The sequence below is a fragment of the Passer domesticus genome, chromosome 15, assembly GCF_036417665.1.
Source record: "Passer domesticus isolate bPasDom1 chromosome 15, bPasDom1.hap1, whole genome shotgun sequence".
Lineage (NCBI taxonomy): Eukaryota > Metazoa > Chordata > Aves > Passeriformes > Passeridae > Passer > Passer domesticus.
The window spans coordinates 12100920-12119172 of record NC_087488.1 but is presented as its reverse complement, the minus strand read 5'-3'; the positions used below and the strand labels follow the sequence as shown (position 1 = coordinate 12119172).

The window sequence follows — 18253 nt, the reverse complement described above, 5'->3', positions numbered from 1 at the left end:
TTTGGAAAGAGCATTTGTATTTCTCAGGGCTGTCCCACAGAGGAAAAGCTTTAGCTTTCAAGCTTTAAGAACTGTTTTAACAAGCTTATTGAGCAACTTCATTGTCTTGTCTTCCGGATGAAACTTGGCCACATCTACTCTTTTGAATCTATTTTTCCCTATCAACCTATTCAGCATGGAGTTTTACCTTTCCCTGACCATTTCATAGTTTTTACATCTTCATTTACATCTTTACCTGATGTAAATGATATTTGTAGTTTCATTAACTCTTTCACTCTTTCAGACAAGAATCTGCTTATTAGTGCCAAAAAGGCTTTCTTCTACACTATGATGCTCTTTCAACCAGATTATGTTGTATTCCTCTAGGCTCTACCTCAGGTATTTTGTTCCATGAACTGAGTCTAGCATGTTTAGGGAATAGATTTTTTCTTTGCCTTTTCCCTTCTTAAGAAAAAGAAAGAAAAAGGAAAACATAGCAACGACAGCATGGCAACAGCAGCTGCAGCACAAAGGAGAAATAGGCAAACAGAATTCCGAAACACGTATTCACTGGTAAGCTATTTTTACTGGTTGGTGAGTGAGTATGTGGGGGTATTGTAACAAAATAAGTGAGAAAATAGCTTACAAAGAATTCATAAGTAACTTTAGATGAGAACACATCTTAATGACTTCATCCTCCCAGCTAGCCCTCATACTGTATGAATCTCCACATGCACAAACTTAAAGGTCACCTCTGATCTATGCTATTTATACTTTGCAAATTTGTACACAGACACGTATATAACATTCCATACAAAAAAATAATGTCAGTGGAGCATTAAGGTTAAATAACAGGGCACTAAGTAAAGAATTGTGCCTCCCTGCATAGCAACTTAAGAATAAATCTATGTCATTATATCTGCCTCTGCCTTTGCTCTGGATAGCAGAGATTTCCCCACAGCCTGGGTGTTTTGTGGGGACTTGCAGGGTCTGTCCATGGCTCCTGCCTCTGTTGCTGACCTGCTTTGTGACCCTGGGCACTTTTCATTGCTTCTCTGGGGACTCCTTTGCCCATTCCCCTTTTATCAGGAGCACACAGTCAGGAACCTCCAGCACAGAAATATTTGCATCTTTGAGCAGAGCTCAGCCACGTTTGGGATTATGTATGTACTGAAAAGTGACAAAATAATAAAGAAAAGCATATTATTTCACCAGCCAGATCTTGTGGGCAGCATCCCACTTGAGTTGGAACTAGATGATCTTCATGGTCCCTTCCAACCCAAGCTATTCTGTGATTCTATGAAATCTTCTGCTTCACCATCCTCTCCCCAAAATGCCCCACTCTCACTGCAGACCAGTAAACTGTGGGAAGTCTTTCACTAAATTAAAAAAAAATTCATTGAGAGTTTGAGAGAAACAGCCTCCAAAGTGTGGGACTCCTTTACAGTTACAGCCTGATCTGTTGTGCTGTGTGAGCCCTTTTTTTCTGTTCAGTTATGATCCATGGGAGACTGAAAGTAAACACAGTCTCTTAAGTCTCCTCCACAATCCTGATGCTTTTACTGGCACAGAGAGGAGCCCAGCTCGGCCTTCTGCAGCCAAAACTAAATTCATTTGTCTTTAGAAACAACACAAATCTGTTTTCCTGGTCAAATAAAGTCATTTGCAGGGTTCTGTTGTGGGAAGGATGTGTCAGCTCGTGCTGAAAGGAGCAGTCATGGGGATGAATGGGTTGGTTGTTGGGCTGGAACAGCCCTGGGCCCTTCCCCAGGCAGGCTGAGCCCTGCCTGGGATGGTGCCCAGGGGATGCTGCAGGTGCCTGGGCATCACTGCCAGCTTTATTGTGGGCATTCCCACCGTGCCACAGGGTTTGGGATTGGTTACTGCAGAATTGATCCCACATCTCACACGTTCCCTTCAGCCCCTGTTTGGGGACAGCTCTGGTTTCTGCAGCAAAGGAGGAAAAGGGGCCTTGAGCACCAAATCCTTTGTGTGGCTCTGTGCTGCCCTGCTGGTGTGGGAAGTCCATTTCTTCTTGTCTGTCAGTCTCAGGCCATGCTGGTACTTCCCTTCCCTTCAGAGGTGTGACAAGCAATGACTTTCTATGTATTTCAATTCTCCACGCTGCTGTAGAGTGACTTGTTCTAGAAATTCTGGTGTGTAACTGGTAGGAAAAAAAAGTTGGTGATGTTCTCCAGAGGACATCAGGAATGAGGAAGCAGCAGCTAAAGTGGTTTGATTCCCTCTGAGATTTTTTTTCAAATGTAGTTGAAAACAAGCAAGTGAAATGAGATGCTTAGAAGCACTGTGTTTGTGAGGTTCTTTCTAGTTTTAAATTACTTCGTTTAAACATCTTTGTCCGTGAAACCTCTGAGGGAGCTCATCCGCTCGTTTTCTCATCTGCATCTTCTGCTTTCTGTCTGGTTCTTGCACAAGAAAGAATGTTAAGTATCTCATGTACATCTGTATATACAGAAATAAATGTAATTGAGTTGTAAAATAGTCTGGTTGAGCAGGAGGAGGTCAGTGATCTCAAATAATCCTGACACTTTAGTCAGGACCTGCTCTGTATTACAGTTCAGATTTGCTGAGGCCTTCTCCTGTGGCCTTGTGTAACATCTGAAAATATATTAGTGCTTTTCTACAATGTATTTAGAGCACAGCCTAGATCCGAGGCATTTGAAGAAATACTTCTTCACTCTTTTGCTGTTCTGTTTGTATTTTTTGCTTGTGAAAACAATTCTCGAGAGCATTGTTGGGTGGGTCATAGCAGGAACACCTCTGGGCTCGCTGGGGAATGTGTGAAAGCAGGTTTGGAGGGCTTTTATTTTCACACCATGTTTCAGCTCTGTAGTGATAAATGTTTTCTGGAGTACAAACCTGAAGTCCCTCCCCTTGCAGGTCTCCCTTGTTGAAATGTAGAAAGAGGGGTTTTTTTAAACTTAAAGGTTTTCTTAGCAGTCAGGTTGTGCCACTCTTCGGCAGTGACAGGTCTGATCAGCAGCTTGGCAAGTAGCACAAAGTGGGAACTGCTCTTTATTTTAGCAGCTGATGGCACTAGACAGGTAGGATTAGAGCAGGACATAGGGCAGAGAGGAAAGGTAATGGCACAGCATGGGAAAAAATGAGGGAGGAACAGATCTTTTCGGCAATTCTGTATTGGCAATTGACCTACAACTCCAAACAAGCCCAACATACACTACCAGAATTTTTATCATACCCTCTGGGCTGGGTAATTCCCATGTCCTTCAGCAGGTGGGGTAAATGCTGCTGAGTGAGATATCTGGGAGAGAAGCATCTGGAGTCCCCTTAAAATCATCTTAATTCAGGACAATATTTTAACCTTGCAGGTGTGGGGAAAGAAAAAATGTGTTTCCTTTTCTTGCAGGCAGAACCAGCCCCTGGACACACACCTGGGTCTAAAATCCCAATTAGTATGTGCTACTTTCATCCAGACCCACAGCATCCTGTGGGATGAGAGGATGTCACAGTGGCTTTGTTGCTGCAGCCTTGTAACCACAAACAGCTCAATTACTTAAAATGGGCCTCAGTCAGTTCATTCATATTTGATTAAGAACTCTTTGAAAGATAGGCATATAGAGCTAAGAGCTGGCTCCAGCCTTAGTTATTTACATCAGGATGGGGGTGATAAAATCTTTTATTAGTGTCAGTGTTTAAATATTTTGGCTCTCTATTCCAATATTGTGGCAAGAAAGAGCCATATGTGTTCCTAGAAAGAGAGCCTGGTGCAGCCGTTAATCAGGAGAGGATCTATTAATGTATTAACATTCAGAATAACGAGCAAAACCAGCATGCACTGCAGAGACTAACACATAGCTTTAGTCTGCAGTTTTGAAGTGTTTGGGAAATGTTGTGTTCCTCCATCTTTCTAAAACTGGTGTTCTGCCAAGAGAAGTTCTTTTCTGTTTTTAATTTTAGAAAGGTTAAATCTATTTACAAAAGCAAACATAGCATGGAGTGCTGAAAACCAGGAGGATGTGGGCACTAACAGGCTCCCAGGCTTTAGAGTTCACAGCAGGAGCTGACTTGGCAGGGAAACTTGTAGGCTTGTCCTTTCCTTCCCTTTTAATGCTGAGTAGGGCACAAGGTATGAAGTCCAAGCTCCATACCAGCTCCCCATCACCACCTTTCTCCAGAAAGCACGGGACAATGTGCATGTATCTCTGCAGATCACCACTGCGCTGTAGGGAAGCTTGCTGAAAGGCTTGGCACAGGAAAAGGGCAAATTTTAAAGAGCTCCAGAGTGGGAGAGATTGCTGGTTGAGCAGCTTGCATGCCTCGAGGTCATTGCTAATGAGCAGTGTCTTGCCTAAAGAAGTGAACATTTCATTTTAGTGCTGCTATGAAAAGCAGCCATACTGTGTCCCCTTTGCATCCCACACTACTGCCCACTTTGCTGTGGCATCTGGAGCAGGCTGCACCAGGAAGGGAAGGAAGCCCTCTTAAAGGATGTGGAAGGATGCTGAAGTGGTAGCAGAGCTCAGATGACAGAAGCTGGAGCATGACAGCTGTTACCAGATCATGCAAAAAGCCTGCCAGCAAAAATGCATCAGTTTGTGAGATATCCGGGTGTCTTGTCTTCTGTTTTCATAATTGCATACATGGTGTCTGCATAAATCTCTTCCCCCCCTGCACTTGCAGCGAAAGGAGCTGACTGGAGGATGGCAGCACATCAGTGGGAGAACACCAGCAGGAAGAGACAACCAGTCAGATGTGTGTCAGATGGGGAGGCCCGGGGCCCCAGGCAGGTTCCTCAGAGGTTGCTCGAACATGGTGCACTTGCTAAACACAAAACCTCTCCTTTTCCCTTCAGGGAGAGGAGCATGTTCATCCAGACATGAGAACCAGCAGTGCTGTCTTGCCATGTTCTTCAAGAGCTTAGTGCCAAATGACAGCACAGGCAGCAACAGCAGGAGCTTTCAGCAAATGCGTCGTAGCCCAAAGGGATGAGTGTCCCCTCAAGGGATACAGCAGAATTTCTCCTGCTGTTTCAGTGAATACTGAAATCTCCCTATTTATTCACTCCTTAGCTGCAACCTCTGTCTCTTGAGCTGTGGACTTTCTTATGGTGAGATGAGACCTGCTCAAGGAGAGAGGAGTCCTATGTGTCTTTGTTTCACATTGGATTTCAACATTAAAAGCCCATTTCAAGCAAGCTAGATATCCCCAATCTGCACAGGCCAGTTGACTGGTTTACCTGCTATCTAGTTCTTCAAGGTTTCCTGCCTATGAGCTACAAGTCTGGTTGAGTAACTCCACAAATAGAATTACCTCTATTCATCAGCCCCATGATAAAAATAATAACATCTTCTCAGTATAAACTTCCACTTGTGGCTATAGATGCAGTCTGAGGAATGTGAGATTGTGAGCTGTTAGGGGTTAAAACTCATTCTTGAGGACGCAAGAAAATAATTTTGCATGTTCAGAATCAAGTTCCTTCTTTGACTTGCTGGGTACTGACAACTCAGGCTTACTTTGGTCCTGATGGCAGTCGTGCTGATGACAGCGATTTCAAATGAAGAAAAACAAAGGAAAACATGAGCCAGCAAAAAAGCAACAGCAGGAAAAGCACCTTCCTCAACTCACACTAACATCGTGGCATTTGGTTATTGATGTTGCAATGGCAACTAATGTTATTCCCAGAGCCAACACTTAAATTCCACTTTGGTAGATCATAACTGTAAGCAAGTCACACGGTCCCACAGGAAGGGGTAATTACTGAGCAATTCTTCTTGCTCTTAGAAGAGCGGTGGCTTTGGTCTGCAGTGCAGAGCACTGGCTCTGCACAGAGGTGACTAATATGTGTCACCAATTTCCTTGATGTAAGGCTTGAACCTGCATTTTAGCCCGGGGTGCCAGACTATGACAAACAAGAGCTAGGAGAGGGTAGTGAATAAACATGGTGAGAATTTCAGCTGTAATCTGCCATCAGGTCCATCTGTTACTCCTTCCTTCACAAGCCTTGCAAACTCAATGAGCCAGGAACGGACATGCTCCATATACTGTCCCATCCCTCAGCCACAGAGCTAAGGTCTAATTGTCTGCTTGTCATTAAGTTTATCACTTACAATCCCTTGAGCCATTACTGGTCACAGGACCTTGTTCAGTTCTTTAGCCTTCCGTCCACCCCACTTGTGGCAAGACTTCCAAGAGGATACCAAAAAGATGATGAGGATAAATATGTTAATCACATGATGGCATCTGCAACGTAGCAGAGTAGCAGTCACTCCAGATGTGCCTCCCAGGCCGTGTGTCCTCTGCTTATTTAACCATTCTCAGCCCCAGGCACGCTCCCTCCGTCTCACACAAGGTGAGATGCCCAGCTCCCAAACTCAGGGGTTCATTTCCAGTTGGCAGCTGGTGAGTCCTGAGGTCTCTATGACCTATTTTCACTGTGTCATGTGCAGGCACTTTCCTGCTGATTTGCTCTAATCCAGAGATAAGGTAGAGGCTTCTGAGCAGGACCATGATGCAGGAGCAGCCAAGCAGTGGAACAGTGTGTGTCTGGTGTGACTCAGTGAGGGATGAAGGCTCCAGCAAGCTCTGCCTCTTGGGGAGCAGTGGTTTGCTTTGGGGAAGGGAAGCCTATCTCCCAGGCAACGCTGCAGCCTCAAAAGTTGCTGTCAAAATTCTCAGTGGTTCAAGACATCTCTCACTGATGTCAAGGTTTGGCAGACTTTGCTGCTTGTGTTCTCTTACAAACCTCATGCCCCCAGCTGCAGTTCACAAGTGGAGTATCTCCCTGCCTTGGGAACAGGCAGTCTTAATTACAGACCACACAGATAATATTTTTTGCATTTCTCCCATAGGTGCTTCTTTCTCATGTTCCAGAAACTCTGTGTTCTTGGTTTACTGCTCCTCTGTTCCTTCCAGCTCAGAGAGCTTCCAACAAGGGAGATGGAGAGGAATGTGATAAGCAGCTTGGCTGGTTAATGAGCTCCCTGTCTAACTGAGGGGTTCTTATATTCTGGGCTCACTTGCCAGTCCCTGGTATCTCCCTCAAGTTCTCTGCCTTCTGCTGGCTCTCCTGGGGGACCAGTTTGGAGCCTGGTTTGAGTTGCAGTTACTTTTCACTTTGTCCCAAGCCACGTTCACCAGGGTCAGGTGCAGACCAGAAACTGCCTCTGCACGGCAGGGCTGGAGAGCTGTATGAGCATGAGATTTGGCTGGGAAAACAGAGCTTAACAAACACCCAGTCCCTCTCATTCCCAGTGACAACTGCAGAGTCACTGCAGAGAAAGTAATGGGAGATTTTTCAGTCCCTAATTTATGTCTCTCCTGCATATGGCTTCTACGGAGTCGCTGATGTTACAGACAGATGGGTTGGCATTTTACTAGACAGAACACATGGGCTAGATGTTGTTAATGCTTGTTAGCTACTCACTCTGCAGCTTGACCAGTCCAACACAGTCACCTCACAGATGGTTGGGAAGCTGCAGCCGGGGTGCTGGAGTGGTCCAGCCCTGCCACGTGTGGTGTGACAGCAGTTGGGATAACACACGTTTGGCTGCTCTTTCCAAAGGGATTTGTTGTAGGTCAGAGACAGCCACGGCTGTGGGAGCAGCACAGCTTCCCTGTGTATCGAGGAGAAACTCTGATTTGTAAAGATCCTGATATTTTGTGGAGGTATTGGCTTTAAAGGATTAATGCCATAGTTTGGGTATTTATATGGAATGGGGTTGGAAAAATTCTGTGAGCTCCATGCCTTGTTCCCATCTCTACTCTTTCATGCTTGATGTTTATAAGCATATTTGGCTGGTGCACACTATTTAGCAGATCTGAAGTCTGTTAAAAACTTGTACTTTATGAGCTCAAGTTCTGACTACAGCTGGCTGCCAGTATTAGTTTAGAGTGACATCCCATGTGATTTTCCATTCTCTGTGATGTGAGTAGTCTGCTGTGATTTACTCTCACCAGCCATGTGTTCAGTGGAACCATTTTTAGGTATCACCTCAGCAAATCTCCACAGGGTGAGTCTCCTTCTGGCTGGTTTGGACATCCCATCAGAATCTGTGGATGCAAAAGTAGATGCTACGGGTGAATCATTTACATTGCCATCTTCCCTCTTTGACAATGTTCAATTTGCAGCATAATGATGGGAGCCTGAATGAATCCTACAGATGAAATGGGGAATTTAGTTTCTGCACTTGTTCTCTAAAAACTCTCAAAGCACTTTTGGAAAATGCATGGTATTAATCCACACTGAGCAGTAGTTCTTCAATCCTATGATTTAAATTGGATATATTTGTCTCTGTCTGTCCTGAACTGTTCAGTAACATTAATGCACCCTGATAATAGCTGTCACATTTTACCCCGGGGGTTGTTCCTCAGTGATAGGTGAAATCACAGCAGTTCAAAGACCTGTCTTCCAGGATGAAAAGCTCTATAGGAATATTCAGATATAAAATAGTAATAGTATGAATCAAAAAATACGCTTCCCTTATTTTAAAGCCTTTGATCTTATTTTTATGGCATCACATTTGACAGTCTAAAGGGCATTAACCTGTAGGAGAAACCTTTTGAAAGAAGGTGCTGACTCGCCCTCTGCTGCACAGAGCACTGTCCCCCAGGATTAACCAGCAGCTTTCCCCCACAGAGAGGGGTGCAGCCCTTCAGCACATGTCTCTGCTCTTTTTTATGTTTCATTTTTGACGTGAGGTGCAGGAGAGCTCGCCTAGATCAAAACAGGGAGCTGTGGGGACAGGCTGGTGCAGCACACCCCGCTCTTCTTCCTCTGCTGCTGAGCTGGTGCAGCATCCTGGACCCATCACTGCTGCCACACAGTGCCTGGGTCATGTTTCTGATTAAGATGGAAGTATTCGAGGTGACCTCCTGTTCCAAAGACATTCTGGGGTTGTGGTTCATCTCAGTGTTGAATAATAAGAAAGAGAAAGGAAATGTTTGCTATAAATCTCAGTGCACACAGGGCTGTTTCTCACTTACCCCATCCCAGCATTCAATTTTCTTCTTGGCATTGGCAGGCATTTGCTTTTCTTTGCTCAGCAGCTAAAAGCAGCTTTTTCATTACATTTCCTGGAAGGCTCTTTACAGGCATCCATCCCTGTCTGCCTCATAAATTCACTTTATATACCAAGCTGGTGACACAGAGGTCAGAGGTCTTGGCAAGAAACAATTATTATAAGGAAGTGCTCTTCTTCTTTGGGTTACAATGAGGATATTAAAGAGGGGGGGAATTTTGCTGCAGACAAGGAATGGTATTTGTGAAAGGGAGGTGACCTGATTGATTAAGTGCTGCACATCCTGCAGGAGCCACCATGGGCAGGCATCCTGTCAGGCCAGCTGGAACCTGCCAGTTACCTTGAAAAAAAGAAGGAAATCAGTAAACAGTTTGCTAAATAACCTCATAAATATTTCCAGCCATAAGCACATCTTGTGGTTCAATTTTGTGTTGTTTTTTTTTTTTTCTTTCCTTAATATTTCCCTAATTTTAAATGAACGGTCTGTAATTAAAGTGATTTAGAGGCTACCTTGGGACCTGGTATTTGAGCAGTGCATGATGCTTAGGAGAGATTGATTGGTGAGGCATAACTCAATTGGGGTATTTTGATAATGATATCATCACCCGAGAGAGCCAAGTTTGAGCAATTAAATCTCAAAACCGCGTGTTTGGGTTGTTATAACTTCAGCAGGCAGTTTCTGCATGTGCACGCACACAAACACACACACACATTTTTCCCTTGGTTTTTTCCTTGTTTTTTGATGGGCACTCCAGTTTTTTGGCTTTCCTACGTCTGTCTGTCTGTCTGGGGTGATCTGAAGTGGTGATATAGCTGTGCAGACCCAGAGATAGGGTGCCAGCCCCCTCAGCATCACTGCTTCCCCCCTCAACATCTGCACGTGGACAAGGCGGCCTTTGACATTTAGAAAAATCTTGGCATCTGAAGCAAGAGGCAGAAACAAAAGGATTTTCTCATTTAAAGGTCAGAGCCAGCAGCTTCTTAAAGGAAAATTTCAAATAGGTTTGCTGGACTGTGGCAGGGTTTGTGGGTGTCAGAGGGTGCTGAGGGAGCCGTGGGTGCCATGGGGAAGGTGTCAGGGAGTTGAGGGGGTTTCAGGACCAGCAGTGTGCCCAAGGCTCCGAGGCACACATGGCAATAGAGCTGTTGGGAGGTGATCACTTGGAACAGCCAACCCTGAGGGCTTCTGCTGGCTCCATCCCAGGGCTCTCCTGTGCCAGGATCCAATCCCTGCCTTTGAACTGGGCCATGTGTTCATCACTACCCACATTCTCAGGATCTGTCTAGGAATACAGTGGGAACTGCTGCTTTGAGGAGCCCCAGCATCACCATTCACAGCTTTTCCCAAAAGGAATCCCTAAATCTGGGCCCTAGCAAAGAGACAAACCTGCATTAGGCTGGTGCTTCCTGCTGCATGGTTGTCCTCTTCTAATGGCAGCCAAGGGCTTGGTCCCTGAGGGCAGAGATCCAGGGAATGTCTCTTGTTCTTGCAAACATCTCATCATTCAGCAAGTTTGAAATTATTTTTAAGATATCAGTGGCCTGAGTCAGGCTTTGGGAAGAGCAAGTGACTGCTCCACATGAAGAGGAGATCTGAGGGACTCATGTGATGAAGGCAAATTGCTAAAGGGGTCGATATGATGGGGAGATGTGCATAACCCTCATCAGTGTGGACAGCACAGCACTTTTCAGGGTAGGGTGGGGAACAGCACAAGGAGAAGGGAAAGGGGGAATGAGAACTCAGGCAGAGAGGCCACAGCATGGCCCATAGTGCTGGAGCAGCCTGTGGACCTGCACAGAGCAGGGAGAAGCAGTGGAGTGTTGGGTGTGAAGCCGTGGTGCCCCTGCACACACGGGGCTGGTTGCTGTGTGTGCTCAGAGCTGGCATCCGTGGGGACACAGCACAGACAGTGATTTATGGAAGGAGCAGAGCAGATGAGATGGGGCCTTCGAGATACATTCACTGGGTAAATGTCACCAGGCAATGATTCACTTGCTCCTTTTGACCCCTAATACATCTTAGCCTTGGAAAGCACCATCTACCATAGAGCGTGGCCAAGCAGCATCTGCAAAGCAAAGGTTTGTCACCACGCCAAGGGGTGGCTCTGGCAGCCCTGCCAAAGCCCTGGACTTCATCCTTCTGCATGCTGTGGAGGTGTTTGAACCTCCTTTGTTCCCAAGCTGAGACACAACTGTCTCACCTGCTGTGCCTGGCACAAAGCTCCACCATCCCTGTTGTCAGCTTGCCAAAACCCATTCAGGAACTCCACCTGCGACACTGGATGTATGTGTTTGAAGTTGCAGGAACACATCTCCTGCATGGATTGCGTCCCCAAAGGCAGTTGTGCTTTCTCAGTGTGGAAATCAGAAGTAGAAAATCCTCACTTCATTTTGAAATCTCAAGTTGTATAGAATTCTGTTGTATAGAATTCATGTTGTGCAGAATTTTCCCGTTTCTGCATTTCTGCTCCATACTTTCTGATGATACCAAGTCCCCATGCCAGCTCTCTCCTTGGGGTGTGCAGCCACCCTCTTTTCAGTCTTATTCCAGTGTCTGAAGGTCTACATGACCTTGGGTCTTACACTCAACCTGTATTTTTCAAGAAGCAACCTTTGTGTGATTAAACTCATGCTGCATGCCAGTTTATAGCCGAGGGCACTTTTGGAGCCATTGTTTTTAGCAACCAAAATACGTCAGAGAGAAGAGGAAACGGGTGTACAAGAAAATACAACCTGAGTGTATCTAGGTGAGAGTGCATTCTGAACCATGTGGTAGCTTGTGAGTGACTAAAGGAGACACTGTCACACTTTTCACATAGGTCCCCCTTGGCAGCTGGAGCAATCAGAGAAGGAAATGCTGGGTGTTGGATTTCAGGAAAGGCTTGTGTGCAAGCAGCACGGGTGCAAAGAGCCATCTCTGCAGCAGCAGTGCAGACAGAGTCCTGTACATGTTACATTGAAGTGGCAGCAGTTAAGAGATCCTGTTAAAGTCCATATGTTGCAGTTTTACGAGCCCAGTTCATCCAGCTGCAGGTCCATCCCCTGACAGAGGACATTTGGGAATGGCTGTTGCTCCTCCACATCATCTGCATTGTCTGCTCCTTGATGAGATGGAGAGAAGAACCCGCTTTTCTACCACGTTGGTGGTTACTGGAGAGATTTTTACATGTATAACTGAACTATAAAGCCTTGAATAATTTACTGGTTTCCAGAGTTAAGAGGAAGATTTATGATGTTTTCTTCTGGCAGGTGGCTGCTGATCTTGATTCCCCTGAAGAAACAGTTGTGCTAACAGCTCCATTCTCAGAGCAGCTACTCCAGGTTCATGTTGTTCTGTGCTAAATAGACCTGTGTTGTGGTTTGCAATATAGAGGTGTCTGCCCCTTGATCTGGTTGCTGTGGGGTAGCACAGCCTGTGAGGAGACAAACTGGCTGTCATCCTTCAAATCTACAACCAGAGTCACATCCCACCCAGCCCAGCAGAGCTGGGTGTGCAGTAACACTGGGCAAAGAGTGATTTCCTTTGCTTTTCTAGAAAAGGTCCCCATAGCCCTTAAATCAGACTAAACTGGCAACAGAGCTTAGTGAAAGCTGAACTCTTTCCTTTTGCAAGTATTTGAGATCTGAATAAAACATAACAGAGACCTGAATCTTGGTAGTTTAGTGAGCCAGGCAGACTTTTCCCATGAATTAGAAGAAACCAATACAGAGCTATGTACAGAGTACCTGAGAGATGGTATTCTCATCGTGATTAGTTGCTGCCCTGTGCTCAGGGAAACTGAGGTTTAGGAGGGAATATTTACATCTCTGGTGAAGCACTGCACTTGTGTGGCCCAGCACAGAGGGGAAAGGGAGAGTGAAACATAATGGTGGTCCCCAAAGCGTCCTCCTGCATTGACTCCTCTATGCATTGACTCTGGGGTGGATGGGGATACTCACAGACCCAGCTTTTCCTTTGATCCCATGTATTCAGTTTGACTCTAAATGTTGATTACATTTTTAATTTTTTCTTTGCATTTTTTGCCCTTCTCTTTCAGACCAAGAGCACACTGTAGCAGTGATGTTGGTAGTGTTGGGCACAGAGCAGTCAGGGCTGGGTTTGAACGTGCTCTGGTCTCTCTCACCCCATTCCCACTCATGGACTATCCCTATGGATCAGTGAACTTGTTTATGCTCCTCTCAGCTTTGCATTTTATTCCTAGATGGGCTGGGGTGGCTTTTGGCTTCGTCTTAACTTAGAATTTTAGGGAATGCATCAGCAGAGTGAAGGTGATTGCAGTACATGGAGTGTGCTGTGAATAGCTGATCTGTGCTGGCACCTGCAGCAGGAATGTCCAGGAGCTTGCCTTTGAGGGTTGAAACTTTTATGAATAAAAAAAATATATATTAAAAATGGGTGGAGGGAATCCTAGCTATGAACAGTGAAGACGAGGACTTAAGTGCCCTTGCAGCTTTGAACTGCTGGAAATTTCATATTTCGTATTTTCAGAAATACAGTTTTTAGAGCTGGAACCACAGGCATGCTCTGCATTGATCCAGAGTGGTGTGGAATACCAGAGCCTGCAGCATTCACTCAGCAGAGCATCCCCCCCATGTCCTCCCCCTCAGTTCCTGCACAGCCCTGTGCATCCCCTGCCTGGCTCTGATCCCCTGCTTGCTCCTGTTCCTGCCTTGGGCACTTCCCTCTCTGCCAGTAAGTGCACCAGGCAGGGTGCAGGCTGCCTTTTGAAAAGAAATCCTGTGAATTAATGGGAACATATTGCTATTATTTCATATAATCACTTTATTTGTAAAGCACAGGCTGCAGAGGTACTCCCGCTGCTGAACCCAAAGCAGCAAATCTATCTATATATCCCAGTCTATACTACATTATGAACAGATGGGTGAAGAAAAAAAGCAATAAAAACAAATAATAAGAAAAGTTACAATGATAGCAATTTTAAAACACTCCTAGGGGGAAAAAAAAAGTTTCTCCATTTTTTTAAAGCAGTGTGAGATTGAATGAGCTGCACTGCAAGTGCATCCATCCTCTAAGTCCACATGTAAACATCTACTGGCAGAGGAAGAATTGCTTTTTTTCCAAGTGGCTGCCTTCTTGCCTTGTGCCTGTTACAGAAGCAATCATAAGAAACCTGGGTGAGATGTCTGGGGTTTGGAAGCATTTGGGGTATTCTTTGATTTTTTAAGAGTTCCTGGGGAGAGGTCGTGGGGGTGAGAAGGAGGATGGTGCCTCCTTTGACAGCTGAGAAAACTCAATGGGTAATAGCAATCTTCTCAGAAGCACGTATTTATCCACATAACTTTCTCTGAACATTATTCTTCTGCCTCTACTGCGGGAGGAAACTTCATTTATGAAGAATAGTAGAGAGAAACTACAATTAATCTCATAAAAAAGAGAAGATATTCAAATGTAGCCTTCACCCGTTACACCAGTGAGCTCAAAGCAGAGGAAATTTAAAACATTTATATTGCTCTGTTTTTGAGGTCATAAAACACAAGCAAATGGTCTGGCACTGGATGCTAAATTTCTTAAGGAATTTACTTTAATTAATTAAACTAGTAAACCAATTAATGGATTTGCTTGTAAATTCTTAGAAAATGAATTCTGTGCCCAAAGAGTGTTTTAAATCTGCGAGGGAGGCTTTGTATTTCATACAGAGCTTGAATTCCCATTTCAGATGAATCCAGCTCGGCACTGAGAGAGCTGGAGATACAAGTGATGCATTCATAATACTCGGACCTTCCTCCAAAACTGGCACTTCTCATCAGCTGAATCTGGGGGGGATTTGCAAAATAAAACCTGTGCTGCTGCCACAGCACCCAGCTCCTGTGCTTCTGCTGTGCTGTGACACCTCTGGCTTTACGTGGGCTGGGAATTTACATCCTTCCTGATGCCTCCAACTGGCTCCTGCATCTCCATCTCTTCCCTCTTTGATCTGGGCCAGGGGTACCTCAGGTGCACAGGAGGTATCAGGCAGCTCTGGTAAGCAGCAGATCAAAGCACAGGATTTGCTGAAAAACAGCCCAGCCAAATCAAAGATCTAAACAAAAGTTAATTCACTTTTCCACGTGAAAACCTCGTTTTGATTCCCTGCCTGGCTCAGGGATGGGAGGGGCATCCTCTGTACCTTGCACTCCTCACAATCCAAAGTGACCCAGACATGGAGAATTCATAATCAAATGTATCCAGGCTCTTGAGAACATGAAATTGGAAGGAAGCAGGGTCCTTGGGGCTCTCAGCAGCTAAAGCCATGTTTTCCCCTCCCATGGCAATGTCCCACTTTGGGTCTTGGCATTCTTTGATTGAGGAGGGGGCTGCCAGCCATGCCTGGCACCACCCATGCTGTCCCACCTTGGCTCTGACAGGAAGCAGAGCTGCAAAGCAATTAGGAATGGGAGTATTTTGAGGGGGAAAATGGCAGGGGAAAAAAAATTAGCATTTGCACTGTGATGCTTTTGCTGTTTATTAATAAACAAGCTGCTTTCATGCCTCCGGGGGCAGGAGAGGCTTCAAGCATTCCTTATTTCTCTTGCATTTAGCTTTTTTTGGCTTGTTTTATATGTTACAGGAGATTTGTAGTGTCTTCCCACATGTTGAGTTTCCTTATTTTCTTGAGAGCATCCCTGGAATAATTCCTCTGGAGGTTTCAGCTGTGTGCTGCCAGGCTGATTTAAACACTTCAGGGACGCAGGGTGGATCAGTACTCATTGGGAAGGAGTTATGCTAATTAGGAGCAGGTCTGCTTCCTCCTACAGAAGTGGCATGACTTCAGGGATAAATGTTTTCATGGAGAGAAAACCCCTGTTCACCCCTTTCATGAGGAGAAAACCTCCTGCCACCCTGGGTGGTGTTGGTGACAGTGACCCTGATGTGGCCATCTCTGTTCTGTGCTGACAGCACAGGCTCTTTCCAGGATGGCCAAACCTCTCATCTCCCCAGTGCCACATTTGTCACCAGGGAAGGCTCAGGGGGTCCTGCCTGGGGACACTGGGATGCAGGACTCAGGAATGCCATGTGCCAGACAGATGGCATGTCCTTGGTGACAGGCAGATCCGTGCCAAAGGAAACTTCAGGCACTGCTCCTGTGTCAGGGAGGTGAATTAAAACCCTCTGATATTAATGGACTTGTTCTTCTTTCCCTTTAGGCCTCCAGCTCCTCTGGTGGGAAAATGCAGCTCCTGGAAACGGAGTTCTCGCGAACCATCCGGGAGCTGATCGAGCTGCACCTGCTGCGCCAGGACAGCATCCCAGCCTTCCTCAGCGCCCTCACCCTTGACCTCTTCAGCCGCCAGACCATCGCTTAGTGTCCCACTGCCAGCTGCCAGCCAGGGTTTGGCCCTCCTGGGCAGGACACTTGAGGTAGCAAGGAAAAATTCTCCTGTTTACCGCCCTTAATTTGTGGTATTGGGTTGCTTCTGTTTTGCAAGGAACTCCTTCTTCCCCCTTCTTTCATGCTGAGTCACAATCCCACCAAAAGCATAATTTTCCTCCTGTGGGAGGGCAAGTCTAGCTTCATCTCAGGGCTCTCCTGTGCCAGGATCCAGTCCCTGCCTTTGAACTGGGCCATGTGTTCATCACTACCCACATTCTCAGGATCTGTCTGGGAATACAGTGGGAACTGCTGCTTTGAGGAGCCCCAGCATCACCATTCACAGCTTTTCCCAAAAGGATTCCCTAAATCTGGGCCCTAGCAAAGAGACAAACCTGCATCAAGCTGGTGCTTCCTGCTGCATGGTTGTCCTCTTCTAATGGCAGCCAAGGGCTTGGTCCCTGAGGACAGAGACCCAGAAAAAGTCTCTTGCTCCTGCAAATATCTCTTCACTCAGCAAGTTTGAAATTATTTTTAAGATATCAGTGGCCTGAGTCTGCCATCACTCAGCAGACAAGCATAAGCATAAATGGCCATTTGAAGCCCCTATACCTGTGTTGACACCTCTGTGGCTCGGTCACTGCCGTGCTTTGGGTTCCTTACTGAGTCTTTAGGGCTCTTGGTTATCTCAGGACTGTAGAAAGTGGAAAGGAGCAGTTTGGGCTCCATTGTGTTCAATGCTGGTGGCTTTAGCCTGCTGCTTGCCACCACCTTGTAGGTATCTGTTCTGGGAGGTCTGCTTCCTCCTCCCCTCTGTGGAGGGTGGAGCGTCCCCAGAAGTCTGACATTTTGTGTTATAATGGATGTAGCTCTTCTGTCACAACAATAAATTGTCACTGCCCAAACTGGGTGTTTGACTCTTATTTGGGATGCACTCTGTGCCTAGCTCTGCTCTCCCATGTAGAGGATGAGCACATCAATGGTCTGATGTGCTTTGCAAAGGGAGGACATCATTACCTCTGTTTTTTTCAGGCAAGTCTCATTCATAGATTTATAGAATCATCAATGGTTTGGGTTGGAAGGGATGTTAGAGATCATTTAGTCCCAACCCCAGCTGCCTTAAACCAAATCAGTTTGCTATAAAGTTCTGTTTTCTGTATATTGATTGCCCCCTGATTTCAGCGGGAGCACACTCCCTAGGCTTGGAGAAAAGGTAGCAGTGAGCAGGCTAGAAAGTTAACTGAGATACTTGCAGTGACTGCAGGGCTGGTCAGGCTTGCTGGAGTCACCTGTTGATGTGTCTACAAGCATGGAAAACATCTGCTGTTGACCCCATCTGCTGTTGATCAGAGGTGGAGGGACAAACATGAGACCTGGGGAGGCTGCAGCCCCCATTTCCCCAACTCTCCTCTTTGCAGGGAAGCGCAATAGCAAAAGTTTGTCATTTTCTCTTCTGCTTGAAGAAGTCCCGGTGGAAGATGAATTGCTGGGCATGCTGTGCCAGGGGAAGGCTGCCTGATTCATATGCACGGCGTGGCACGGAGAGTCGCCTTCCCCAGTCATGGGGAAAATGAATCATGACGTCAGCCACATTCAGCTCCGCCGCCAACACAATAGCAGATCCTGGCTGCCGCGGAAAATTTTTCTCCTGGCTCCTTGCAGGAGAAATGAAGTAATTAATAAGTTTACAATAAACCCTCTATCTTAGCAAAACACAGGTGAGGCGAGAAGCGATGCTGGAGAGCGACAAGGGAAAACACGTTCTGCCCGTTGGAAAGTTGCCTCCCGAGAGTGAGAGGATAATAAGTTGGGAGAGAACACACAGTAGGCATCCGAGACGCCTGCGGTGGGGAGGAGACATCAATTACTGCTCTGCTCCCTGTTCTCCCAGCAAGACTGATTTGTTCAACTAAGTTTAATATGGCAGCATGGCTGGGAGAGGTGTGTGGTGAGGATGGGTGCTTG

At 46.0% G+C, this 18253-nt stretch overlaps 1 protein-coding gene across 10 annotated transcripts in view; it reads left to right on the top strand.

Moving 5' to 3' along the window:
- Window positions 1-17193, top strand: part of MAD1L1 (mitotic arrest deficient 1 like 1) — a 348097-nt gene extending 330904 nt beyond the window's left edge. For all 10 annotated transcript variants that reach the window (XM_064389851.1, XM_064389849.1, XM_064389850.1 and 7 more), the window contains one exon: window positions 16125-17193. In XM_064389851.1, the coding sequence (XP_064245921.1) occupies window positions 16125-16283 (159 nt within the window). In that variant the 3' untranslated portion in view covers window positions 16284-17193. The remainder of the gene's footprint in view (window positions 1-16124) is intronic.
- Window positions 17194-18253: the final 1060 nt, after the last annotated feature.